Source organism: Orycteropus afer, unplaced genomic scaffold (assembly GCF_000298275.1).
Source record: "Orycteropus afer afer isolate SDZICR_OR568_19922 unplaced genomic scaffold, OryAfe1.0 scaffold00140, whole genome shotgun sequence".
Taxonomy (NCBI): Eukaryota; Metazoa; Chordata; class Mammalia; order Tubulidentata; family Orycteropodidae; genus Orycteropus; species Orycteropus afer.
The window spans coordinates 4,103,309-4,128,529 of NW_006921727.1; the positions used below are offsets into that span (position 1 = coordinate 4,103,309).

Genomic DNA, 25,221 nt, shown 5'->3' on the forward strand with positions numbered 1-25,221 from the left:
ATTTCTTAATGTAGAATAACTCTGGGCCCTGGAACCTGAAACTTTATAGAACACTCTGGACAAATTGTGGTTACATGTCGAGCCTCCTTCTCACTTTGGGAATGTGAATGATCTCATTGAGCATGGTCACTTTTGGAGCTCTTTGTATAACTAGCCCCAGAGAATTTCCAAATTAAATACAAACTTGGACTTGTTTGGTTGTGTCTTCTGTCACAGGGATTTAGAGCAAGCCCTCGGCACATTAGAAGACGAGCTGCAGTGGCTGCAGCTGCCCGCCTCGAAGAAGCAAAACCCATTGTAGAAGTTCACCAACAGAGTGAGCAAGAAACCTCAGTGAGGAAACGAAGAATCAAGAAAAACAGCCGAGTCCAGCCAGAATTTTATCACTCTGTTCAAGGTGCTTCAACCAGAAGGCCAGTAAGTAGAGATAGTCTGTTATGAAGGTATTAAATATGCTGTAAAATAGTGTGGTTGTTTGCTTAGTTTTTAAAAAATTATCAGATGAACTTTTAACAATCAGGTTGTTTCTTATCTTTTTTTAAAAAATATATTTTATTGTGTTTTAGGTGAAAACTTAATATAGCAAATTAGATTCCCATTTAACAAGTTTTATACAATTTGTTGCATAACATTGGGTACATTTTTCACATGTCAACATTCTTATTATTTCTGTTCTTTTTTCTTCCTGTTTCTATTAATCCAGCTTCCCTGACCTTCCTTAGCTTCTCATCTTTGTTTTAGGGTAAATGTTGTCCATTTGTTCTCATGAGATTGGTTAATATAATGGAGCACAGTATTCACAGGTGATATTGTTTATTTTCTAAGTTGGTCTACTATTCTAATGAAAGGTGACCATCAGGGGTGGCTTTAATTCCAAATTCAAAGAGTATCTTAATGCAGTAGTCTCAAGGGTTCCTCTGGATTCTGTTGGTCCAGTAAGTCTGGCTTTATTTTAGGAATTTGAGTTTTGTTCTACATTTTTTGCCCATTCTAATCCAGACCTTCTATTGTGACCCTGATCAGAAGGATTGGTAGTGATAACCAGGTACTTTTGGTCTCAGGCTAGAAGAGGCTGCGGTTCTCATGGGCTATTCGTCCTGTGGACTAATTTCTTCATTGAGTCTTTGCTTTCCTTCATTGTCCTTTGCTCCCAGTGGGAAGAGATCCATGGTTATATCTTAGATGGCCACTTGAAAGCTTTTAAGACCCCAGAATCTACTTACCAATCTAGGATATAGAACATAATCTTTATAAACTATGTTATGGCAGTTGACCTAGATGTCTCTTGGGACTATAGCATCCTGAGCCTTCAAACCCAATTACTCAATCCCACGAGATGATTGGATAAGTCTAGAAAGTTTCCTTAACTGTGCCCCCATGTACTCTATTATATATATATGAATATATGTATGCAGCACACATAACCATGTATATACATATTTCTGCAGGTACACCTGTACATACATATTCCTATACTTACATGTGCCTTCCTATATCTGTATATGCATACATGTCTACATACATAACCACACATATATTTTATTGGTTGTTGTTATCATTGTTGCAAAATTGTCTGTTACAGTATTTAATGAAATTATCCCTTATTCTTGCATATTTCTTAGTGTTTTAATTTACTTTGGACAAGTTGTGCAAACCCATGTTGGGTATTGCCTTTCCCATGACCAAAAATAATAAGTGTCTACTATTTAGAAAGTGATTTCCTGTCCTTCCTCCTCCCCTCCCTGGTGACTATCCAATATATTGCTTCCCCCTGCCCCCCAACGTCTTAATGTGATTTGAGTGTAGTTTTACAAAGCAGATTCATTTGCCATTAAACATGTCATACACGTTTTGTTTTGAGACACTGACTACTATCCTCACAATGTAACATCTCTCTTCCCACTTTCTCCCTGGGGTTATCCTGTCCCTGTGTCCTTCTTGCCGATGCATTCCTGCCTCCCTCTCTTTCTCCTGTGCAAATGCTGCCCTCTTGACCTCCCATGGTTAGTTGTTCTAAGGAGTGCATTTTCTTGGTGTAGTCATTCTGCTTGTAGGCCTGTCTATTGTTTGGCTGAGAGTTAAGCCATAGGAATGAGTCCAATTCCAGGCTTGAAGGATGTTTAGGGGTCATAGTCTTGAGGATTTCACCGATCTCTATCCAACTAGTAATCCTGGTATTTTTTATGTTTTTTAATTTTGTTCCACATTTTTCTCCCACTCTATCCAACATCTCTAATTTTGATCCCTTTCTAAGTGGTTGGCATTGGTACCCAGGCACCAATTAGTTCTTCTGGTCTCAGGGAAAACATTGCTTTCTGTGTATAAACTTATTCTTGATTTTTTATAAAAGTGTGCCATACAATATTTGTTGTTTTGTGATTGATGTATTACACTCCACAAATTTCCTCCAGATTCATTCATGTGCTAAGATATTTTGCAGACTCCTCATTTTTTATAGTTGCATAGTGTTCCATTGTGTGTACCACAATTTGTTTATCTATTCATCTGCTGGTGGGCATTTAGGTTGGTTCCATCATTTTCTATTGTAAATAATTCTTCAGTGAGTTTAGATGTGTGTATGTCTATTTGTGCCACTGCTTGTCTTAGGCTAGGTTCTACAGAAAAGCAAAACCAGTGAAATCTATCTAATGAGAGAGAAAGGGAGAGAGAGATAGAGATAGAGATAGAAAAAGTTTATCTCAAGAAAATGGCTCATATAATTGTAGAGTCTGGCAAGTCAGACATCAGGGTGGAGGCGTCTCCTGATTCATGTAGCTGCAGGGGCTAATGAACCCAATGGTAGGCAGTACAGCAGGCTTCTGACTTTGGAGGCTGATGAATCCAAGATTGTCAGGTCAGATAACAGGCTGTTGGCTTACAGACTGTGAAAGCAAAAATCCCAAGGTCAGCCAGTAGTATGGCTGGCCACTGGTTCACGTGCAAGAACTGGAGGTCAGATGATGACAAGCCAGATGCAGTATCCAGACAGAGCAAAAAGCAAGAGAGCCTTTACCAGGATGCCCATATATATTGGAAGCAGACCATACCTAGAAGGAAACTCCCTTTCAATTGATTGGCTGCTCATAGCAGATCTCATCATGGAAGTGATTACATTATATCAGATATCACCATGAGGGATGACTACATAATAATTGCTAAACCACTGAGAATCATGGCACAGCCAAATGACACACAACCTTAACGATCATACTGCTCTTATTTCTTTAAGTATAAGAATATATATAACCTATGAGTGGGACTTGTTTTTTATCCCCAGTAAGCAGCAGTCTACTCACAAGGAAATGTGGTTTCACAACATTGGATCAGATAGTTCCTGTAGAGGCCAGAGTTAGTCACTGTCAGAGTCTTATAAAAACTAATGGATTCTGAACAGGAATGGAGTTGGTGTTTGAAGGAGGATAGGAGCCATGAGGTCAATGAGCTGAGATAGTGATAAAGATCAGATCAGAGTTAAGGAGGGGCAACCAAAAAGTCAGTAACAAAATAGGAGAAGCAGTAGAGGTAAAGCTAGGGCTGGAGTTTGGGGTGGTAGCTGGACCTCTCCAGGAGGTCCTTGGACAATAAGGCCTGGGTTTCTCTTAGTAGGCAGCCCAGGATGACTCTTTAAGTGTCTAAGCCCTCTCAACTGGGATCTTTACTTTAAGTAGTTGTGTTTCCTTTTCTACCCAAGTTAGCACTGACTTTCCTGAGAAATTCGGGGCCTAAGTGGGTCTCCACCTTGTTCTCACTTCCTGAGCTCATTGTTCTATGTCCTCTGATTTTTTTTTCCCCCTTGATTGGAGTTCTGACTCATGGACTTTTCAACCAAGGTACAGTGACCTGCATAGAATAAATAATAGATGGTAGCTCCTTCCTTTCCTCTTCCTTCCCTAAACTGAGCTTTGAGAGCCATATTATGTGGTATAGACTATCTCTTAGCATCTAGCCACTTAATGCATTTTATAAAATGAATGGTTGATATTTATACATGAAAATGAAGCTTATGAAATGAATGGTACAAGTAATAAGCACTATAGGAATCCAGAAGTTGGTGGTAGGGGATACTACTTCATGGAAAAGATGAGACTGAGTTGGGCTTAAAAATATGAGTAGGAATTTGACTACTAACCTAAAGGTTGGTAATTTGAACCCACCCAACAGTGCTGTGAAAGAAAGGCCTGGTGATCTGCTCTGTCAAGATTACGGCCAAGAAAACCCCATGAAGCAGTTCTACTCTGTGACACATGGGGTCATGATAAGTTGGAATCAGCATGATGGCAATGAGTTAGGCTTTGGTTTGAATAATTAACAGATAGAAATTCTGGGAGGTAGAATGAGTAAAAGTACTGAGAACTGTTTGTCTGAATGTAGGGGACTATAAGAGAAAAGTACAAGATAAAGCTAGAAAAAGAGACTGGGGCTAGAATACATTTCAGTTGACCACTGGGTTTAAACTTTATTTTATATGCTTCGTGAAGACACTGGTACAAGTGAGTAGCATGGTCAAAGCTCTATTTTAGGTAGATTAACCATGCAGGATGAATTGGAGTGGAGCAGGTCAGTTAAGTAGGTACTGTAGTAGTCTAGGTATGAAATGATTAGGGCTTGAACTTGGGCCTAACCCATGGCACTGTCTGTTGGCATTGATAGTCACTGCTGCTGGGAGTTAAGGAGAATCACACTTTGAGGATGGAGTAAAGGGAAAGAGATTAGAGGATGAGAAAGAGCAGTGGAGACTATTGCTTAGCAAAAAACATTCTGAGGTATATTCTCTTGGACTGATAAAACTCACTTCCTCCATCACCTCTCAGTGGTGTTGGAGACTAGAGCTTAGGAGGGTGAGTTAGTAGTGAGGCTTTGTGTCACCTTAGTCCCATGCAGACTTCTGAAAAATTATGTCCTCAGCTGACATTTCCCTGTTTTTATGTCTTATATGGGCTTGAGCTGAGGCCTCTCCTGGATTTGGTTAGGTGTAGTCAAAAGTGCTTGTTCGAGCCACTCTATTCAACATGGTCTGAAGCTTGTGTCTTTTCTAACTTATACATTTGGAGAAAATGAATGTTATCACATGTTGCCATGAAAACAAATCTGATTGTGGCTTGGGTGAGGTGAGTCACAATTATTTGAATGAATTTATCTGAAGCATTCCAGACATTCTAGTGTCACTCTGAATAAGAAACAGGCCTACGTGTATGAAAGACTTAAATAGGATATAGCTGTGAAGGGAGGTGACTCAGAAAATGTGACAGTGCAATTCCAACCAGCCTTCATTAGGAGCATTCTGTTGATGAAGTGGGCCACCTGTCACATGAGTGCCTTATACTTTTAACATCTTTGACTGCTCTGACCTATTTACTTATATTATGTATTCATAATTTATATTCAAATGTTCCTATAAGAAAGGAGCCCTAGTGGTGCAGTGGTTAAAAGCATTTGGCTGCTAAGGGAAAGGCCAATGGTTCGAACCCACTGGCCACTGCATGGGAGAAAGATGTGATAGTCTGCTTCTATAAAATTTTAAAGCCTTGGACACCGAAGGCAATGTGTTTGGTGTGTTTTTAATCATTTTGGTTTGGAGTCTATAAGAATTTGTAATGGGGATCACTTGTGTAAACTTATAAGTATATATGTAATTTCACTCCCTTGGAAAATTAGGTATTTTTTAAAATAAGTAGACTAAAACTTTATCCTGATATTCTCTCAATAAATATGTCTTGGAATTTATACTACAGATTCAGACGTATCACTGGGCACTTAGGACTTTTCTACTACTTGGTGCCAAAAAGATAATTAGATCTATATCTTTTTTTTAATATTTGGATATTACAGATCTTTTTGTGTGTGTCTGAACTCCAGAGTTTTGAGCATCATGATCATCAGAATAAGAACCTTACATTTATTGCAAGCTTACTACATTCTGGGTATTGTTCTGTGCACTCTCCCTGTGTTTTCTCATTTAATCTTCCCAAGTATTATCTGGGGTAGGTACTCACTTTCCAGAAGAGGAAATTTGCCAAGGTCAAACGTCATGATGGAGTTAAGATTTAAACCCAAGCAGTCTGACTTGAGTAGTTTGAGTGAAGAATGGGAAATTCAAAATGACACATTTCTAATGCTAGATATTGATCCTAATTAAACCTCCTAAAGTATTTTAATCACTTTTAGTCTCAGTTTTCCTACCTGCTTAGATAGTGATTTTTAACCATTACATAAATCAAAAGCTATGTTAAAATGGTATTGAAAACCAAACTCATTTTTATCATGCATTTTATAGATGCTCCCTTTCTGTGGCAAAGTGCATTGAAAGTAACCGATGTCTTTCTGGCCTGCTCCCAATTCAGGCTAACCTGTTAAGTATCTAGGAGCCCTGGTGGCACAGTGGTTAAGCTCTTGGCAGCTAAGTAAACGTTTGGCAGTTTGAGCCCACTAGCCACTCCATGGGAGGAAGATGTGACAATCTACTTCCATAAAGATTTACAGCCTTGGAAGCCCTATAGAGTTGCTGAGTCAGAACTGACTCAGTGACAAGGGGTTAACAAGTATCTGTGTGCTTGGGTTTGGAGGTAGGGTAGAGGAAATAAAAGTTTTAGAGCATTTGAAAATAATCAGCCACACTGACTTTATTCCTATTACATTTAATTGATTCTGTTTTTTTGCATACTGTCTACATTTGCTTGATGACATAGACTTTGTCACTAAGAGTATGTGATTAAACTGGCTATTGCTCTCTGGTCATTAGCCAATGTGTAGCTTGCTCCCCCTGGTGGCAAAACTTTGACCTATGCTTTTCTGTCTTCTCATGCTGGGACTGCCCCACAATTAACATTGATAATAACTGCTGATGGGAATTGATAATTGAACCCAATTTCTTTGACTCAGAAATAAGAAGACAGGATTAGCACAGATAACTGGTGGTCCTCTTTCCTGAAATAGTGAACACAGAGAAGAAGCAGGTTTGGGTTGAGGGGTAGAAATCTACATTTTTGGTTTGGATAGGTTAAATTAGAAGTAACTACTTCCATAGTGATACTACCTCAGAAACTCAAGGAGGGGTCACTATGAGTCGGATCCGACTTGATGGCAGTGAGGTCTTTTTTTTTTTTTTAGATATCCTAGTGTGTAGATAGGAGCTCTGGTAGCATAGTGCCTAAGGCACTTGACTGCTAACCAGAAGGCTGGCGGTTCAAACCCACCAGCCACTCCTCGGAAGGAAGGTTGGGCAATCCTACTTCCGTAGTGATACTGCCTCGGAAACCCAAGGAGGGGTCTCTGTGAGTCGGGGCTGACTCGACGACAAATAACAACAACAAACAACAGTGTGTAGATTTAATGGAAAATATGAGTCTGGATTTCGGAATCATTGGCACATGTTGTTGTTACTGTTACTGTGTGCTGTCGAGTTGATTCTGACTCAGTGACCCCATGTGACAAAGTAGAACTGCCCCATAGGATTTCCAAGGCTATAATCTTTACGGAAGCAAACTGCTACATTTTTCTCCTGTGGAGCAGCTGGTGGGTTCAAATTGCCCAACCTTTTGATTCAAAGCTGTGCACTTAACCACTGTACCACTAAAGTGCCTTCTTTATGATTACTGTCTCGAAAACTATGAGACAGTTGTACTCTGTCTTATAGGGTTGCTGAGTCAGAACTGACTCACTGACAATGAGTTTCATTTTGGCTTACCCTTTACAGAAGTACATCTCCAGGTCTTTCTCCCACGGAGCCCCTGGTTTGGTTTGAACTGCCAACCTTTAGTTACCAAGTGAGTGGTTAACCATGTTATGACTGGATGGGGCGACCCAGGAAGTGAATACAGATATAAAGTTGAGAACTGAACCTTGTAGTCCTCCAGCCTTGAGAATTTGGGAGGAGGAGGAGGAGAACAGAGATTCCATTATAACGTCCAGCTCTTCCCTCAGAAATACACATGCTTCAGCTAGGTCCCAGAGCTATTGACTTCCGTTTAAGGATACTCATTTCAGGTGAAAGGCATTGGTTCAGTCATAGAATTCTCACCTTCTATGTGGGAGAACCAGGTTTGATTCCAGGCCAGTATATTGCAGCCACCATCTGTCTGTCACTGGAGACATGTATATTGCTATGATGCTAAACAGACTTCAGCAGAACTTCAAAACTAACATGGAGTAGGAAAAAAAGGCTTGGAGATCTTCATCTTCTGAAAATCAGCCAACGAAACTTCTCTGCGTTACAATAGTCCAAGCCCTTTGTGCATAGGATCACCATGAGTTGAGGGCTAACTTTATGGCAGCTAACATTAACAACATCTCAGATGGAGAAAAGGCTACTCAGGTAGAGACTAGAAAAAGTAGCAGAAAAAGATTTACAAAACATACTCATTACTCTTTCCTTTCCCTGCCCTTCCACCTGCTAAACCTCTTCCTTCCTCACCCTTCTTTTCCTTCTGTTGTTAAAAAAAACTCACTGCCGTCACGTTGGATCTGACTCATAGTGAACCTCCTTTGGTTTCAGAGGTGGTATCACTATGGAAGTAGATTGTCCAATCACTTTCTGAGGAGTGGCTGGTGGGTTTGAACTGCCAGCCTTCTAGTTAGCAGTCAAATGCCTTAGGCACTATGCCACCAGAGCTCCTAGTTTCTGTTTTTGAATTTTGAGGAAATTTTCTGCTTTCCTGACTGCAGCTTAGGTTACTGTAAGGCTGCAAGATATTTTGGAACACTGCATAGTTTTTATTCTTAAAAATTAATGTTAATGGTATTTTAGATCTTCATAGTTTAGAGCTTGCCTGGAGTGTGGAGAAACCTAAGCACATATCCTTGATCTCTTTGAAAATGTAGTAGGGTGTTCCTCGGTTCCTTTCCTGCTTAGATTATCAAATGGCCTTCCCTTTCCCTTTCCTTTTCAAATATGTGGGACAGACAGCTTTATTTGTATAACCTTAGGATACTTCCCCTTCTATGGAAGGCTTGACTATATAACTCATGCCATGCTTTGGCTTAATTAATCTGGAAATACAAAGCTCTTAAAGAAAATATTTGCTTCCCTTTCCTCCTTGAAAGTTTAGTGAGTAAATTGAAATAATGAAGTCAAATTTCTTTTGCTAACTACCTCGAGATTCATATTGAATTATGCTTACTTAATTTTCTAAATCTTTGCTGTACATTGCTGTATCCCCATTTTAGGTTCTTACTGGAATCTCACAAAAGATTTATTTATTATAAATTTGCTGTCAACAGGGTAAAAGAATAATCGGTACACAGGAGGATGCAAGGTTGGTGGACTATACTGAATGCTCAAGCTCACTGCCGTGGAGTCAGATCTGACTCATAGCGACCCCTCCTTGGGTTTCCGAGGCAGTATCACTGCAAAAGTAGATTGCCCAATCTTCCTTCTGAGGAGTGGCTAATGGGTTTGAACCACCAACCTCCTGGTTAGCAGTCAAATGCCTTGGGCACTACACCAAATGAACTGCGCTATGGGTCCGACTCGATGGTACATAACAACAACAACAACAACAATCCTATCGGGTTTAGTCTCTCAAACAATATATGTAACCAAGATTAACTTGGTGAAGGGATTCATGTGTTCTGCTTGGGGAAAAATAAGCATATCTGTCAAACTCACAATTCTCTGAAAGGTCAGCATTTTGACTGAAGCAAGGCCTATTGCCATTTTTAGTCTTTTTGTACTCAGGGTCATCTGTTGCCTAAAATCCTTAAATTCATTAAATTCCACCAAAGGGAAACTTAATAAAAACATTGAGTCAGCCACTTTACACTCGGAAAACTGTAGATCAATGGACTGAAAAGAAAGCCCCTTCAGAGCTGGATAGTTTATAACTCTACCTCTAGCCAGGATAATCATTAGAATGTTCAGTGGGAAATGAGTATAAATGTCTTCATTTTCTAGGACACGTGTAGCTCTTTTGGAATTGTTTGTCATTTAACAGCTATCAACTCCTCCTTGATCTTTGCCCTAAACTCTGTAGGTTACAGTTTGAGACCCTTTTCTATTGTGTTATCTGTACTGTGTTATTACTTATCCTTATAAACCAAACTCACTGCCATTAAGTTGATTCTGACTCATAATGACTCCCTTTGGGTTTCCGAGGTGATAAATCTTTATGGAAGTAGATTGCCCAGTCTAACTTCCATGGAGTCACTGGTGGAGTGGAACAGCCAACCAACCTTCTGGTTAGCAATCAAATCCCTTAGGTACTATACCACCAGAGCTTCTTTAGAACTTACTTGATTAAACTATTCTCCTAAATGCTGAATTCCCTTCTGTTCCAGGACTTTTGAGTGATAAGGTCTTCCATTGTTAGATAGCTTTAATTAGTAGCAAGTTAAATGGACTTGGTAATCATGAACTGTTTCTTTTCTAGGCTCATTTCTCTGGACCTTTTCTCTAGATCTAATATTTAATTTTTTAAGACATCACTTTTGTTGCATTCTTCTAAACAACCTCCCAGTGAATGGTAAGGGTCCATCTGATTTCTTTAAATATTGCCTCCATTTTTTTTTCCAGTTGTGAAGAAACCAAACTATGATTTCTTTCCAGCTCCAGAAAATCAAACTATGGAAACTGTTCATATTGAAACAGGAGTTAGTTTGTGCCTTGGGAAAGGAGAGGTCAAGTCTGGACATGACAGTAATGTTTCAGAGAAATTATTGCTTTACAGTAGTGCTTTGTAGTTATGTAGCATTTCATAGTTTTCAAACATGTTCAGATTCATTATCTCATTTATGATTCATTATCTCCTTTATGATGGATAAGACATATATTATTAACTGCATTTGACCAATAATAAAACTGAATCTCAGAGAGTAAGTGAGTAGCTCAAGGTTATAAGGCTAAATAGAGTCAGATATCCCTTATTATTGCAGCCTATTTAGGACAGCTGTATTTCAGATAACACTTGAAGAACTGAGTGGGAAATTTCTAGGAAAGGAATATAGATTTCAATAGATTGGCAGATTCTGTACCCTCTCAATGTGACTTACTCCCAGGGAGTAGCTATATATTTTGGACAACTTGGTCAGAGCCTGCATTATCTGTACTGGCCACCCCAGTGTACCATTGTATTGGGAAGTCAGTTTTGGTCTAATACTACCAAGTCCATGTTGCAACCCCTACCCATCCTACTCAGTTATCAAATAACAAAGTGGATAATCAAGTCTGATTCTGTGGAATACCACTGACTCATTAGCATTGGCCTTATACTATGTGAAACTCAGCATCACTAAGATGGGTAAGGATCAAATACCCGAATTAATCTGGTGTTAAAAATAAATTAAAGCAGAGAGACTATAGGCAAAGAGGCAGAAGGATAACAATAAAGACTCAAAGGAAACAAGAGGTAATTACAAGCAGCAAATGCTAAGAAAAGAATGAAATTACTAACGGAGGACATGTCCTTATGCACCCAGTGTGGGAGTGACTGTCGATTGAGTATCAGATAGCAAGACATTTTATTTATTATCATATTGTTTCATATGAGTGAAATGGCAGTTGATATCATTACTCTTAAAAAAGAGAAACTATTTGGAATATAACCCCTTAATTTACTGTTTAAGGGAAATTTCATATTACATTTGCATTATTTAAAGCATTATTATCTAGAATAAATTATATTGATAAACAGTATAATCTTGAATCTTAATTCAAAATATTATATTATTTCATGATCAGTTTGTGCTGTTGTGTCAAAAAAAACTATCCAGAAACTTTATTTAGCAAATAAGATATGTTAGTTTTGTTAGGATCCAGGATTTCCAATGGGAGAGAGAAGAAATGTGGGTATAAAATCAGAGCAGTAAATCCCTATAACCTTAAATTTTAATTGGATGTATCAGTTTGAACTCAATGAATTTTCTCATTTACAAAATAAAATGTATCCTTAGCTTTGTCCGCTGAAAAGTTCTTTAAATACAGCCAGTAGCAATGAATTCTCCTAGTGCCCAGATTGTGGTATCCTAATATCGATTCTCATGGAAACAACTAAGGCTTTGTCTTCTGTTGGCAGAGTATAACACCGGGATTCTTGTTAAAGTGGTTTATTCTGAAGAGCTCTCAGGAGGAAAGTAAGGGAAGTAGAATAGGGCAGGGGATGAAATCTAGGATATGGCCTCGAATGCAGTCTAGCTTTTTGTTTTTTGGAAGCAAGTCTTATGCACATTGCTCCTCCACACCCAATAGTTAGTCATTGGCCCTGGGCTGCTGGTGTGGGAGTGCCCTGGGGGAGTCCTCTGAAGAAGGGAGCAGATGTGAGTTGTTAACAGCCAACACTCATAGCAGCTGAGAGGTGGGTGCACTGGCCTCGTGAAGGAAAATCTGAGTGGGGCATCCATAGCAGACATCATAGACTACTTGGAGAAATAGCTGATTCCAGATCTGGAACAGGAAATGTCTAATGGACCTGGCACATCTTATCAAATCAGAAAGCAAGGAAGCATCAAAGAGTACTGGGGTCATGTCAAAAGGACCAGGAGCAAACTTGAAGAGATGCCTACTAATGATCACAATAGATTGAAATGCATCAATATGTTTAAAATTCATGAATTTATGCTTTAAAAAAAAAAAATAAACACCTCATGGTGACTCTGGGCAATACTAGAGAACCAATTTACTTTTCTGAAAACTGATAAAGGGAAAGAATCAAGCATTATCCTGTCTTTGCTGTAAGTATTCCACACAGTAATCAAACAGTTGGTGAGGGAAGAAAGATTGATGAAAAATTAGAATGTAACCATTTTGCAAACTCTTATGAAATAACGAACCTGGAGAATGATGACTATTAGCAACCACAAAAGAGAGACAATCAGACTTTATATATGGCTCCTGATGAAAGTACACAATAACACTTATTAGGACTTACTCTTGCCAAAAAAATTTGAGCAAAATCAGATCAAACTGCCAGTTCTAATTACAGATTTACAGAGAATATAGGAGACACAGGAATATTGTAAACGATACAATGAAGATACAGTTAGCAAAATCCAGACCATGCGAAACTGAAGGTAAACACCCCAGTTTCTTCAACAAATAAATTGTAAGGGAAATGAAAAGTGAGAGTGATAACCTTTAGATTGAAATGTTATATTTAAGAGACCCATCAGCTAAATGTAATGTGTAGGCTTTGTTTGGATGAACAAACCAAATGTGAAAAAATAATTCCTGAGAAAATTTGAGGAGATTTGAATACTGACTGGATAGTTATTGTTGTTGTTATCTATTGTCGAGTTAGACCTGACTCATAGCGACCCCTCTTGGGTTTCTAAGGCAGTATCACTATGGAAGTAGTTTGCCCAACTTCCTTCCGAGAAGTGGCTGGCGGGTTTGAATCTCCAGCTTTCTGGTTAGCAGTCAAGTACCTTAGGCACTATAGTTGGTGTTAGTAAGTAATCTATATTAATGTTTTAGATTGATAATGCTATTGTGATTTTGTTGAAAATAGTACTTATCTTTTAGAGATACACACTACAGTATTTAATGAGGAAGTAATAAGGTCTCTGGGATTTGCTTCAAAATAATCTAGTGGAGTAGGGAGGAAATGTGGGTAAGGATATGATGGAAACAACACTACTTAGAGGTTGATGCTTGTTGAAGCTAGGTAATATGTAAATGGAGGTTCTTTATACTTTTCTGTTGTTGTCAAAGTTTGTCAAAGTTTGAAAGTTTCCATAATGAAAGAATTAAGACATTTAAAAAAATCTTTATTCAAAGCTTACATCAACAATTTACTTCATTAAGTCCCTCTTCTGACTTTTGTTTCTGTTAAAGTAAATCTAAATTTTTGTCTATAACACTTGTAAGTCTCAGAGGTATTTTGTTATTAGAAAATGTTTAGAAAGGCAAAAAGGGGAAATATTGTTATGGCTATCTTTTGAGTCTTTTATTCATTTTTTTCATATTTGTTAAAGAAAGAACTGCTTATTTGATGGCTTTTAGAACATTTTTCTTTTCTTTTTGAAAGTTGTTGTTGTTGTTATTATTATTATTATTATTATTATTATTGTGGTTTGGGTGAGAATTTACAAAGCATATTAGTTTTCCATTCAACAATTCATACATATTTTGTTCTGTAACATTAGTTGCAATTCCCTCAATGTAACAGCACTCTTCCCACTTCCTCCCTGGATTCCCTGTTTCCATTCGTTCTTCTTCCTGCCTCCTGAGCTTTTTTGGGGTACTTTTCTGTTGGTCTTGTATGGTTGATTATTCTGAGAAGTACCTTCTCCAGGAGTGTTACTACTCACTTCATAGGCTTACGTGTTGTTTGACTGCAAGGTGATCCTACTGGTAGATAGAAAGAGACAAGTATTGATTTGGGTGAAGGGAAGACAATGTTTTTTTTTTTTTTTTTTTAAAGTGCCCATTATTTAAAACATTAACAAATAATGTAAAATAGACAAGGACTTATATAGATATATTTTTTTCATTTTACTATTTAAAAGTTGCTTGTTTTCTTGATATTGCTGCCTTTGTTCTTTATAGGTTTATTGATATTAGAACAGAATCATTATTGAAATAAAAACAGATTGAAACTAGGAACAAAGTGCCATCACATATGGTTGACGTTGTCTTACTGAAACTCAAGTGTCTACTCTTAAATTCTTCCATTCTCGTGTCTAATCACAAAGCTCATGAAATTTTGATGATGGCTGAAATGTAAGATAGAGTTGCCCAATCGATTTGAGTTAGTCTTTCATATTGACATCATATTCCATTATGTGACTCTGTGTAGGAGATGATTTTCCAGTTGTAGATTATTTGCATTTATTTTTCTCTTCATACTTTTACTTTTCTGCTACTAATTAGAGAGGCAACCAGTGATTTTTGCACATTTCTAGTTCTCGTTAAAGCTTAATTGAGAAAGTGTTTAAACTATCATTAATTAGGATGCTTTAGAATTATTTGTGAATTTATCTATCAGCCTATTAATAATGGGCATGGATAATTGAGAACTGATTTATTATTTTTAGCTGTTTTGCCAAGTACAACAGAACACTACATTTAGATTTTCTAAAACTGGATAGCTGGGCTTGGATACCTTTGAGAAGTAATGGCTTCTGTAAAGGGTGATAGAAAAAGTTAGAAATGGATAATAGTGATGATTACATAACATGATAAATACAATTAATGTCACTAAGTAATTGCACAGGTGAAAAATGTTGACATGGCAAATGTTTTGTTACAGATATATTTACCACTATAAAAAAATATCTGGTATATAAAATTTTAATCATCCCTCCCTTGATAAATTCTTTATCTATTAAATAATACATAAACAATGATGCAGTGTCAAGGAATTGATAGTATGTTAAATTTAAGTTAAAATTATTACTCTTTCATTGGAAATAATAGTTTGAGCTAAATTTGTCCTGTATTAAAACAACCTAATAAAAAGGAGGGGGGAAAAAAAGACACAGCCATGGGTCCTTATAGGACATGTGCTTTCATTCTATTAATTTTTATAACTTGAAACCACAGAAAAATACTTATTTTTAAATTGCCAGCATAAGTGTAGAAAATGAGCCCCCTTTTCATAGCTATCAGAATAACTATTTCCCTTGAGTTATGATGAAACCAGCCTTTTCAGCTTTTTCTCCTAGTTCTACATTCCAAGAAGGTTATACATAATCTGACACAAATCTTGGTCCCAGAAGTACACAAGGGCAAAAATTGTACATTTAATCTAAATATATGTTTTAAAGTGGAGATTTGTGCTCAGTTGGCTCTTTGGATTTTTAAACAAAGAGAAATCAGAAAAATTATTAGCCTAAAATTCCTGGCACTTTTTGTTCCCTTTTTTTCTAGGTACCTCCCTTTTGTGAGTGTGTGTATGTGTGTCTGTCTACAGAAGATTAGCCAAGTATTTATTAAAATGCAAAATAGAATTAGTCAGGCCTGATTTCTTATACTGATGATAAATCAGTAGAAATTGTGATTTTAACCAACAGAGAGAAACAAATTGGATTAAAAACCTGATTGCTGGTCTGCTTTTGAGTTGTTTATGGCTTATTCTCAGAAGTTAAAGGCTGAGCATAGTTGTAGAGTTTGGGAATTCTGTAGCCCGTGGCTGTCTCTTAAAAACCTGGATGATTCCTATTTTTAATATAAAAATAAACTGTTGGGTCTTGGGGTGGGAGGTGGAGTGGGAAGATGAGTCAGTAGAAAGTCAGACATTGTCTGGTTCTTCTGGCAATTACTTATTGTTTGTTTTATATTCTTAGTTATTTTCACTGGTGTTTTAAATTTCACTAGTTATATTGCAATTTTGAGGAAGATAATATTATCTTTTCATAGGCAATGTGTAAGTATTCTATTAATTAATATTTTAAAATACCCTTTTCACTAATTGTGGAGCAAGACACGTTGAAAAGCAGAGCAGTATTGCTTTCTTAAAAACATAACAGTTCCAAAGCTACTTCTTTATTTTAGTTCTCTTTTCTTCTGACTTTCATAAGACAATACAAGGAAAATTAATTATGTCACTTTAGAGGAAAGAGACTGTGCTTTGTGTTCTAAACCTTAGCCCTGGGAATTGTGGGATTTCACTAAATTTTTGATAATGAATCTCTGTTTACTTTTTCTCTAAATTGTTATTGCTTAGCTAATATGGAGTTAGAGGAAGTTGTAAGGTTAGAAGTCACAGTGAGCAGGAATGGAGAAAAGGAAAGTCATAGAGTCTCAGCTACCTTGGCAAATTGCCAAATTTGTTTATATTTTCTTTTTTATTTATATACATTTCTTGATATACTTTTGAAAAGTATCTATTCAGCTTGGAAACAGATATTTCAAACTCTTTTTTAATGATATGCTACAATAGCATCTACTTTATTAATGGTCTGGACTCAATTTTGATTGAGCTGAGACTTAAACAAGGAGCCCTGGTGGCCCAACAGTTTAGATGCTCAGCTTCTAACCAAAAGGTTGGTAGTTCACACCCACCAAGTGGCTCTGTGAGAGAAAGACCTAGTGATCTGCTTCCATAAAGATTATAGCCAAGAAAACCATATGAAGCAGTTGTGCTCTGTCACATAGGGTTACTATGAATTAGGATCGACTTGAAAGCACCCAATAACAACAACAAGAAGACTTAAACCTTTCAGGAAAAATAAACAGCATAATGGAGTGGTTAAATGCATGCATTCTGGAGCTGCCAAGACTATGTGAGTTTCAGTTCTTGCTCCAGGACTTATTACTGTGTGCTTCCAGGCAAGTGAATTACTTAGCTTCTCTGTGCTTCAGATTCCTTAACTATATAATGGGGATAATTTCATAATGTTAGTGTGAGGATTAATCTTTCAAAAATGCTCAAAGTGCTTGGCATGTAGTAAGTGCTGTATCTCTTTAGTATTATTATTTATTGACTACCTAGGTGTGGGATTGGGAGCTCTGGTGGCGTAGTGCCTAAGGCATTTGACTGTTAACCAGAAGGGTAGCGGTTCAAACCCACCAGCCAATGGAAGGAAGGTTGGGCAATCTACTTCTGTAGTGATACCGCCTCGGAAACCCAAGGAGGGGTCTCTGTTAGTCGGGCCCGACCCAATGGCACATAACAACAACAACAACAATGTAGAAGAAAAGCAAGGAATTAATTTGAGAGCCACAAAGGAGTTAGAATAAATATAACTTGGTGACAGATTGTGTTAGACTGGGTTCTCTAGAGAAACACAACCAGTAAAGCTTATATATATAGAGAAAGGGAAATTTATCTTAGGAAAATGGCTCACACACTTATAGAAGCTGGCAAGTCCAAAGTTCTTGGATCAAACGTCAAGCTGAGACTTTTCCCGACTCACGCAGCTGCAAGGGCTGATGAGCTCAAGGTTGGCAGGCAGTATACTGGCTGTTGACTCCAACGAATGACGAATCCAAGATCTCCAGGCTGAATGGTGGATTGTTCGCTCATGGACAGTTGTAGGCAGCACAACAGAATCCCGATCCACAGAAGAGTGTCTCTTTTCCCAGGATGTCCATAAATATACTGGAAGCAGGCCACACCCCTAGAGAAACTCCCTTTCAATGGATTGGCTGCTCAGAACATATTGATCTGATTCCATCACTGGAACAACCCCCACCACAACTGCTTAAACCACACAGAATTGTGGTCCAGCCAAGTTGACACATAGCTCCATCTTTCACACAGATTATATGTGGGGTGAAGAAAAAGGAAAAGTCAGAGCTTTTTTTCCAGTTTCTAACTTTAGCAAATGGGTAGATTCTAGAGTCTTTCACTAAAATGGGAAAAAGTATGATGAGGGGAATAGGGTGTAAGGAAAGAGAAGATGTTTGATTTTGTATGTATTGACTTTGAAGTGCCTGTGAGACATCTAAGAAATGAATGTATAGAAATCAATTGGATATAAGAATATGGAACTCATAGGAAATGACAGGTTGGCAAGATAGATTTGGTTGTCACCAGCACATAGAATGTTGTTAAAGCTATGACAGTTAGTAAGGCTGGTCAGGGAGAGTATATAGCATGAGGAAGGAAGAGGCATATATGCTGAGATCCCAGATAATAATATGTTGTTGTTGTTGTTGTTGTTATGTGCCGTCGAGTCAGCCCTGACTTATAGCGACCCCTCCTTGGGTTTCCGAGGCAGTATCACTACGGAAGTAGGATTGCCCAACCTTCCTTCCGAGGAGTGACTGGTGGGTTTGAACCACCAACCTTCTGGTTAGCAGTCAAGTGCTTTTAGCCACTATGCTACCAGAGCTCCTAGATAATAATATAGGAGTGTTAAATGGAGGAAGAGAAAGCCATCAGCATGAAACATACAGAAAAAGGATTCAGCAAAGAAAACCAGGGAAGAATGTGCCTCAGATGCCAAGAGAAGAATGAATTGCAATAAATGAGTGGTAATGCTATAAAATATTGCCAAGAAGTTAAGAAGGATGAAGACTGAATTAGTGCCCTGAATTTTAAGCAACTAAGAGGATATTAGTGTTTTGGGAGGATGCAATTTTAGTGGAATAATGTTGGGTAGGAGCCAAACTTCACTGGCTTAAGGAGTGTGTGGGACTTTTGATTTCAAGGTGTCAAGTAATAACCTTTCAATTCCTGACCCCTCTGGAAAAATCATTCTAAAACAATAAGGAGAGCAAGAAACTGAAAGACAGTCTATCTTTAATGAAACTGGGAGACAACTGTAATCTTGAACACATGAAGATGCAAAGCAGATGGCTTGGCCAAGAAGAGGAAATGTGTACAGAGAATCAAACTACAGTCTCCTCCCTTCAGATAGTACTTCAGACACAGTTAGGAATTGGAATCTTCAGGTTTTGTGGGAGGTAGAACTGAGTCAGGGACTGCAAATAGGAATTGTTTGAAAGTCTGTAAAAGTGAGTATCAACTGGGCTCCCAAATTACCTTCTTCTTCACTTTCACAGGAGTTTGGAAGTACTATTTCTGAAGAAACTGAATCAGAAAATCTGTGGACTCAGGAACAACAGGTATTGAGGAAGGTGTGGGGATGAGTTAGTCTGATTAAGACTTCTACACCTCTTGACCTCTGACCCCAGTCCCACATTCTCAGTCCAGGGTTCTACTGCTGAGGCAGGAGAGTTGAAGACTCTTCTCTAAAGAAAGTGAATCATCCTAGAAGAAAAATCTGCAAGTATTAGCAGGTTCTCTGTGAGAAGCCAGCTGGTCGCCTAGTCACTCTATAGTGAATCCCACCCATTAACTTCATCCAGTCATGCTTTGGTGAAGTCCACAGTTGAGAACCCTAAATCAATTAAAAAATGAATGGGGAAAATGAATGGGAGATGAGAACATTGAGAGAGTATTTTAGATTATTCTTCAAAGAAGTTTGCCTAAGATGAGGAGAGAATTAGACATTAAGGAGAATGTAGGTTTCTAAAAGACATTTTCTAAGATGGGAGATGTTTGAGATTTTTAGTGAGGAAAAAGGTGAAGGTGAGTGTAAGAGCAGAAATAGATAAATTTTGGATTGGTAGAGGTTGTTAATTAGGGACAATGCTGAGGGACCAATTCATGTTAGGTATATTTGTGAAGATCAGGTTGATTGAATGATGTTTTCAAAGCAAGTTCAACACATTAGGAATAGGAGTTACAGTGAATGTTTGACTTATCTAGGATTGAGGATTAAATTGGTAGATCTAGAAAAGGGGACTGGGACACTGATGTCAAAAGAATGCTTGAAATAACGATATACCATGAGGATGGGTAAGGAAATCATAAATGCAGTAATAGATCCGACCAGGAACAAAGAAGACTGGAGGTCAGGGTAGCTTGGAGAAGTGAGAGAACTATAGAGCCAGGAATTTGAGGTCACTTGGTTGGACAATAATGAGAGTTGGTTTAGTTCCAAGTGATGTTGTCACCCAGATCTGGAGCATAGAAATGACTGGCTGGAGAAGAGAGAAGGTGATGACTTTTGGAGTCTAGGAGATTAGGAACCTTTGTGCCTGATGTTCTGGATGGCTCATCCACATAAATGTGGGAAATCCTGGATGATGATGGCACTCAGTGGAGAAGAAGAAGTGACTTAGGTGCCAAAGTCCTCAGTGAATGGGGTGTGGCTAGAGGCCGACAATGACAAATCATTGAGAGGGAGGGGGAAAAGGGTGGCATTAGATGATAACTTGGACCTTAGAGAGGGGCAAGCTTTTGATGGGAACTTTGAGAGAAGAGCAGCCTCTGCTGGAGGATGCAGGTATACAGAGTGTAGGCACCTAATAGATATATGTAGAATGATTAAGGTAAGACAAGCAGTGATGGCTCTTTCTCTGAGGAGGTAGAGCTTGTTGATGGGGAAATGAAGGCTCCAAAGCACACCTAGAATGACTTGGCAGGGAGGTCAGCAGTGGAGGAGGTGCAGAGTAGCAGGAGGATGATAGTCTTTGAGAGGCGAAGGGCCCATGGAACTTGAATTTGGGGCAGTAGTCAAAGATGATAGGAATGAGGAGTGTGGTGGTGGGTTTATCTGTGCTCAGATCCCAGCTCTAGTCAGGGACCTCAGGAGTAGCTCAAGGCAGTCCTCTGCTGCCCACGCTAATAGTTTCAGTCTTTGCTCCTGGCAAGGTAGTATGTCCCTTAAACACTCTAGCCTGTGTCTGAGGCTCTTTGAGCTTTTCAAAAGCTTGTTAGAATGATTGCAACCTAAAAGTAACTATTATTGATTCAAAAATAAAAAAGTTTGGAACTTGAACTTTAAAAATAATCTTTAATTTGTTGTTATTGTTAGCTGCTCAACTCACAGTGACTCTATCCATGCATGATGGAAGAAAACGCTGCCTGGTTCTGCGTCATCCCCCTGATTGGTTGGGGATCTGACTGTTAGGATCTATAGGGTTTTCATTGACTGATTTTCAAAACACCAGGCCTTTTTCTTCTTAGGCTCTTAGTCTTGAAGCTCCACTGAAACTGTTCAGCATCATAGCAACACACAAGCTTCCATTGACAGGTGATTGCTGTGTTTCAGATGCACTGGCTTTATTTGGAGGTTTTCAATCAGACTTTCTTGTCTTTGTCTTCAGTCCCCTGAGCAGGTGTTGGCCATCAAAGTGATGCTCTAGGTCACAGGGGATCAGTTCTGTATTTGAGCTTTTGCTTCCTTTTCTCCCTAGCCTCCGAGGATTTTCCTTACTCTTCTGCCACCTTACTGATAGATTAAAATATGTGTATATTTTGTTATTTTATCCAGCATTGCTTTCTAGTGGGAAGATTTGTCAGGATGTGAAATCTGCAGTATATCTGAGAAATTCTTCTGCCTTGTGATTGTGTGACTAAACAGGTTCCCCAAAATAAGTGTTCTAAGAGCAGAGCCACGTTTGTCCAAAGTTCTAGCCTCTGTCACCAGAGTCACTTAAAGATAAAGATCTGGATATCATTGTCAGAATTCACCCCACCTCCAGTCATGGGGCCAAGACACAGCTTTTAATTCTCATTTCTAGTATAATTTCATTTCTCCTTAGAGTTCTGCAATACAATTAATCAGTTGCTTCTCATTTCTTAGTCTTAAAACAGATGACACAGCACCTTGTATTTCCTGTAGAGGGTAGAATTCAGTTCACATAAGTATTGAAAAGTCATGTAGTGACTCACTTATTTTTAAGCCTCACATTACAGGACATATTTTTCATTTCAGTTAAATGAACTCAACTTCCTAATAATGCACAATGGTTTCTTATAATTTGAAGCTGAACATAAAACCTCAAATAGCAAAATTATTGATAGGATATTTCTGTGACAAAAATCCAGATGAATTATTGAGTACCAATTGTGGTTGTCATGCTAATTTATATGATTGCTTTTGGTAACTAAAAATTCCTGAAACAATGTTATAGTGCAATATATGTTTTCTTTGGGGGGGGTGTGAGTTATGGGATGAAAAAAGGATGCACCTGTTTTCTTTCTGATATGTGATACTCAGTACATACCAAAAAAAGCCAACCCCCTTGCCCTTGAGCTGATTCCAATGCATTGACCGTATAGGACAGAGTAGAACTGCTCCATAGGGTTTCTAAGGTTGTAATCTTTACTAAAACAGATGTCCACATCTTTCTGCTGTGGAGCCGCTAGTGGGTTCAAACCGCCCACTTTTTGGTTACCAGTCCAGGACTTAACCACTATCCCACCAGGATTCCTACTCAATATATAAATCTCTCTAATGTTTTAGCTTTTTAAATTATATAAATATACTTTTTATAAATTTGGAGACAGAACATTAAGTAGAATTTGGGCATCAAAAGTACCTTAGAGATAAGGCAATTTAAGCCACATTAGGAATCTCAAAGGTCATCCAGCTGGTTTGAGAAAATGAGGCCCATCCAGAAAGGTGACCTAAGATGCCAGACATCATGTATCTAAGTTGGAAACACAGTGAGTGTATAGTTGTGTACGTTGCCTTCTATATTGTGTTGTTTCCCTGTTGATATGCCATGTTTAACATTTTTAGTATCTATAAAAATATTAATAAACATGTTATTTACATTTATTTATTGTTTAATGAGCAGTTCTACTGATAAATTTTAAAAAATTGTTTCTCCATGTATGTTTTCTAAAATGAACTAACTTCCCACCTTGTATTTAAAACTAACTTAGAGAACCTAGACATTTTACTATCCTTTTAAAACAACATAATAATATTTGGAATTTATGGGAGTAGTTAGCAGGCAACACAGATTTCTTAAGTTTATTTCTAGAACATGTATAATCACCATGACTCCAGGCAAACTCATGTGATTATTAGAGCAAAAGAATCAGGAAGTCTGAGATGTAGACATTTCAGAGTACTAGGGAAGTGAAAAATCACTTCTTCTGAAACGAGAGTACAGCTTTTTATAAACAAATAACTATCATTGTTTCCTGTTTTTTTAATCCAATTAAAAACGGGTTTATAACTTCATCACATTTCTGTAGCTCCTGGGATAACTGTAAATAAGTGAAGCTGTGCAAGAAAAGAAGTTTAAAAACACACAGACATTTCACATTGACAGCAGCTTTATTACTGTTAATTGATAATATAACAGTTGCTGGCATTTCTTAGGCATTTTCTGTGAGCCAGGCTCTGTGCATTTGCTCATGTAATCCTAAAGTTACCCTAGGGAGGTAGGTTTTGTTTATAGGTTAGAAAACTAAAGCTCAGAAGAGTTAAGTGGCTTGTCCAAAGTCTCTTAGCTCCTAAATGGTGAAACTGAACCAGGAGACACATGGTTCTACCAGATCCAGGGCTGTGTCTCACCTCAGTTCTCGGTAATCTCCCAGTCAGCTTGCTGAGAATAGTTTAATTTCTGGTGTATTGTTAGGAGAGTCTTAACTGTGGCTTATGAGATGATGTGTGACCAAATATTTTTCTATAAATTTCTAGTTCCAAGACAAAATCCAGGGTAAGTATAACAGGCAATGATGGTGGTGTGTTCTGGTTACCTAGTGCCACTCTGACAGGAATATAACACAAATGGGCTGGCCTTAACAAACAGGAGTTTATTCTCTCACAATTTGGAGACTTTAAGTCCAAGTTCAAAGTGCCATGCTCTAGGGGTTGTGTGAAAGCCCCTCGACCTTGGGCTTCAGCTCTGCCTCTTGCTCCCAGCCCACTGAAGCTAGAGGCATCTCTTCACTCAGGCAGCTACTGGCTACTGAGGCTAACAAGCCCAAGATCGGCAAATAAAATGGCACAGTTCTGATGTTACCAAACCACGTGGCAGGCCATTAATTCAAGTCCATTGTAAGTCCCAAGGTCGGCAGAGCATGGCAGACTGCTGAACAATGACACAGCTACGTGCAGGGTCCAAGTGTGCCATATGCTAGAGACCATTCCCAAAGCTGCTTATATACGGGAAGCAGACCACATACCCAAAGCAGCTACTCAGCTGCTTGTGGTAGATCCCACCAGGGAGTTGATTGCCAGTCTCATCATGGGAATGCCCAGCCACTCAACCAGGCCCAGCCAAGTTGGCATACAAACATAACCACCACATGGTAGGAAGGAAGATAAATAGGAAGAAACTAATATTTATTGAAGGAAGCCAGTATTTATTGAGTACTGACTATATGCCAGACAGTGGAGGTGATTTTTCAAAATTCATTCATTATTAATTTTTTTATTCCACAGATATTTAATGATCACCCACTGTGGGTTTGTCACTGTGTTTGGAGCTGAGATACAGCAGTGAATAAAACAAAAGTTCCCTTCATGTCTGGAGTTTATATTTTGCTGGAGGGGACAGACAACAAACTGGTAAACAAGTAAATACATAACCTGTCAGGTAGTGATAAGTGCTATGGCGAAAAATGAAGAAGGTTGGCAGGAAGGGGGAGATGTTATATAGGATTGTTAGGGAAGAACTTTCTTTAAAAAGGTGGCATTTAAGCAGAGACCTGAAGATAGATCATGAAGCCTATAGGTTGTGATAGAGTTTTGGATTTTACCATGAGTGAGGTGAGCAGCCACTGAGGTATTTGAGCACAGACATTCTATACTCTAATTTACATATTCTCTTCATTTAACTTCTATGTGGAGAATATACTTTTGGAGGATAAAGAGAAAACCAAGGAGACCACCTGGAAGACATTTTGCCATAATAGTCCAGGCAACAGAGGAATGTGACTAGGAATAAGAATATCCTGACTGTCCTTTATTGAATATCTTTTACTCACCTTATATGTACTGTCTCTAATCATCTCCAAGGAGCTCTGGTAGCATAGTGCCTAAGGCACTTGACTGCTAACCAGAAGGCTGGTGGTTCAAACCCACCAGCCA

The 25,221-nt window shown here is 38.4% G+C and overlaps 1 protein-coding gene across 1 annotated transcript in view; it reads left to right on the forward strand.

The window, feature by feature from the left end:
* DST (dystonin) overlaps positions 1–25,221 on the forward strand; it is a 614,637-nt gene that overhangs the window by 90,610 nt on the left and 498,806 nt on the right. The window contains exon 3 of the mRNA XM_042781628.1: positions 217–417. Within this exon, the coding sequence (XP_042637562.1) occupies positions 217–417 (201 nt within the window). The remainder of the gene's footprint in view (positions 1–216; positions 418–25,221) is intronic.